General features: G+C 52.0%; 1 protein-coding gene across 1 annotated transcript in view; it reads left to right on the top strand.

Annotated features, from left to right (window-relative positions):
- The window catches only part of VDBG_06424 (pheromone-regulated membrane protein), a gene marked incomplete at both ends in the record, with an annotated part of 2524 nt that extends 1150 nt beyond the window's left edge, over positions 1-1374 (top strand). The window contains one exon of the mRNA XM_003002816.1: positions 67-1374. Coding sequence (XP_003002862.1) covers positions 67-1374 — 1308 coding nt within the window. The remainder of the gene's footprint in view (positions 1-66) is intronic.
- Positions 1375-2270: the final 896 nt, after the last annotated feature.

The following is a 2270-nucleotide window of genomic DNA, read 5'->3' as shown; positions in this document are numbered from 1 at the left end:
CTGCAACAGAGAGAAGAGGAGCAGATGCGTATCACGGTCCACATTGCCGAAATCATATCACGCCAGGACTACATCATCAAGCTGTGCCGCGCCTTGATGCTCTTTGGCGCCCCAACTCACCGCCTCGAGGAGTATCTTAGCACAACTGCCAATATCCTTGAGATAGACGGTCAGTTCCTATACCTGCCTGGTTGCATGATCATCTCGTTTGACGATCGTTCAACGCATACGACCGAGGTGCGGATCGTTCGTTCGACCCAGGGTATCGACCTAGGCCGTCTCAAGGATACGCACCACATCTACAAAGAGGTCATTCACGATGTCATCGGCGCCGAGGCCGGCTCCATCAAGCTTGACGACCTCATGAAGGCCAAAGACAAGTTCCACGCCTGGCTACGCGTCCTAGTTTTCGGTCTCACGAGCGCAACCGCAGCCCCATTTTCATTCAGTGCACGCCTCATCGACCTGCCCCTGGCGTTTTGCTTTGGCTGCCTCGTTGGAACACTGCAGCTCATTGTTGCCCCCATGTCAATGCTGTACAGCAATGTGCTCGAGGTTAGCGCGACGGTGCTCGTCAGCTTTTTGGCGCGTGCTTTTGGAAGCATCAGGGGCGGCGATCTGTTCTGCTTTTCTGCGCTCGCCCAGAGCGGTATTGTCATGCTGCTGCCGGGCTATGCGGTCCTGTGCTCAGCTCTTGAGTTGCAGTCCCGGGCTATTGTACCTGGGTCTATTCGAATCGTTTACGCTGTCATCTACTCGTTGTTCCTAGGCTTTGGGATCACTGTGGGTGCTGCGCTCTACGGTATTCTCGATGACAACGCCACCTCCGAGACCACCTGTCGCAATCCCATTGATAGCTACTACAGCTTCATCTTCGTGCCGCTGTTTGTCGTTTGCATCAGCATGTTGTATCAAGCCAAGTGGAAGCAGATGCCTGTCATGGTGGTGGTTGCTTCTGCTGGTTATATCGTCAATTTCTTTTCCGGCAGGCGCTTCGTCGCTGCACCACAGATTGCCAATACTCTAGGTGCGCTTGCAGTTGGCGTTCTCGCCAATCTGTACTCACGCATTCGCCATGGCGTCGCCGCCGCCACGCTCATTCCAGCCATCTTTACGCAGGTGCCTGGAGGCCTCGCATCCACTGGCGGCCTTCTCAGCGGCCTCAGCACCGCCAACATGATCACTAACTCGTCCCATGAGGTCAATGGTACTGGCTCTGTCCAGTACAGCCAGGGCGAGCCCATCAACACCGTGGTCTTCAACGTTGCGGCATCCATGATCCAGATTGCCATCGGAATTGCCGTGGGACTGTTCATCAGCGCCTTGATCATTTACCCCCTCGGCAAGCGACGCAGCGGTCTTTTCAGCTTCTGATTGCCATCTCTGTAGGTAGTGCGGCGACGGAACTTAGCCAGCCACTCGTCCGTAGTCCCCTCTTACCCTCAGCCTTCACCCTTTCCATCTAGCAGTATCAGATCTCACGATACATAGTCCCTCGTAGTCAGCCTCCGTCACTCCATTAACATCTGTTCATTGCTTGCGCGAGGATTCGGTCTCCACGCTCAGTACTGAACTCGATGCACAAATAGATAACTTGTATCAAAAATGACCATTTTCGTCCCTTGTCGGGGCTTTGAAGCCTATTATAACATGCACCTATCGCTCTTAACTCATACACTTTCAAGTTATCACATATGGCTATATTGACATTAGCACAAGGCCCGAAGGATTGTTACTGGCTTTAATAGGACTTGGCCAGGACTGGTCTCTGACAGTGCTGAGCAGTGTGCCTGGCAATGACAGCTTGCTTTCGTTGGCCACTGGCTTGACGGTGTAACAAGATACTATCTGGCGAACCGCTTATCTATTGATACTTGGGTTAGGCAATATTTCAGAGAAGCCAGATGAGTACACATGGCTTAAAATTATAAACTACGAAAGGTCGGGAAAACCAAGCAGAGTTTGGATCTCGTCAACCGCTGTGTCTTAGAGTATGAACGGAAACATTACATCATTGGTTCTCAAATTTATTCATGATGTCTAGAGTTCGTGAAGGGACAATTCACTTACACTGTTTTACCGCGCTTGATCATCACTACCGCTTTACACTTCTCACTTGTGTTGATACGGCCAATTTGGCCCTCTGTATCCTATGAGGAACACACAGGGATCTTTCCGGGTGCGGCAGCCTGTATGTTCACGCCCGCCGATGCCGCCTGCTTCTCAGTCTGTAGCCATTGCTCAACTTGTGTCTGCCATCTGAGACCATG

This window comes from Verticillium alfalfae, genomic scaffold, assembly GCF_000150825.1.
Source record: "Verticillium alfalfae VaMs.102 supercont1.8 genomic scaffold, whole genome shotgun sequence".
NCBI lineage: Eukaryota > Fungi > Ascomycota > Sordariomycetes > Glomerellales > Plectosphaerellaceae > Verticillium > Verticillium alfalfae.
This window is presented reverse-complemented; position numbering and strand designations above follow the sequence as displayed.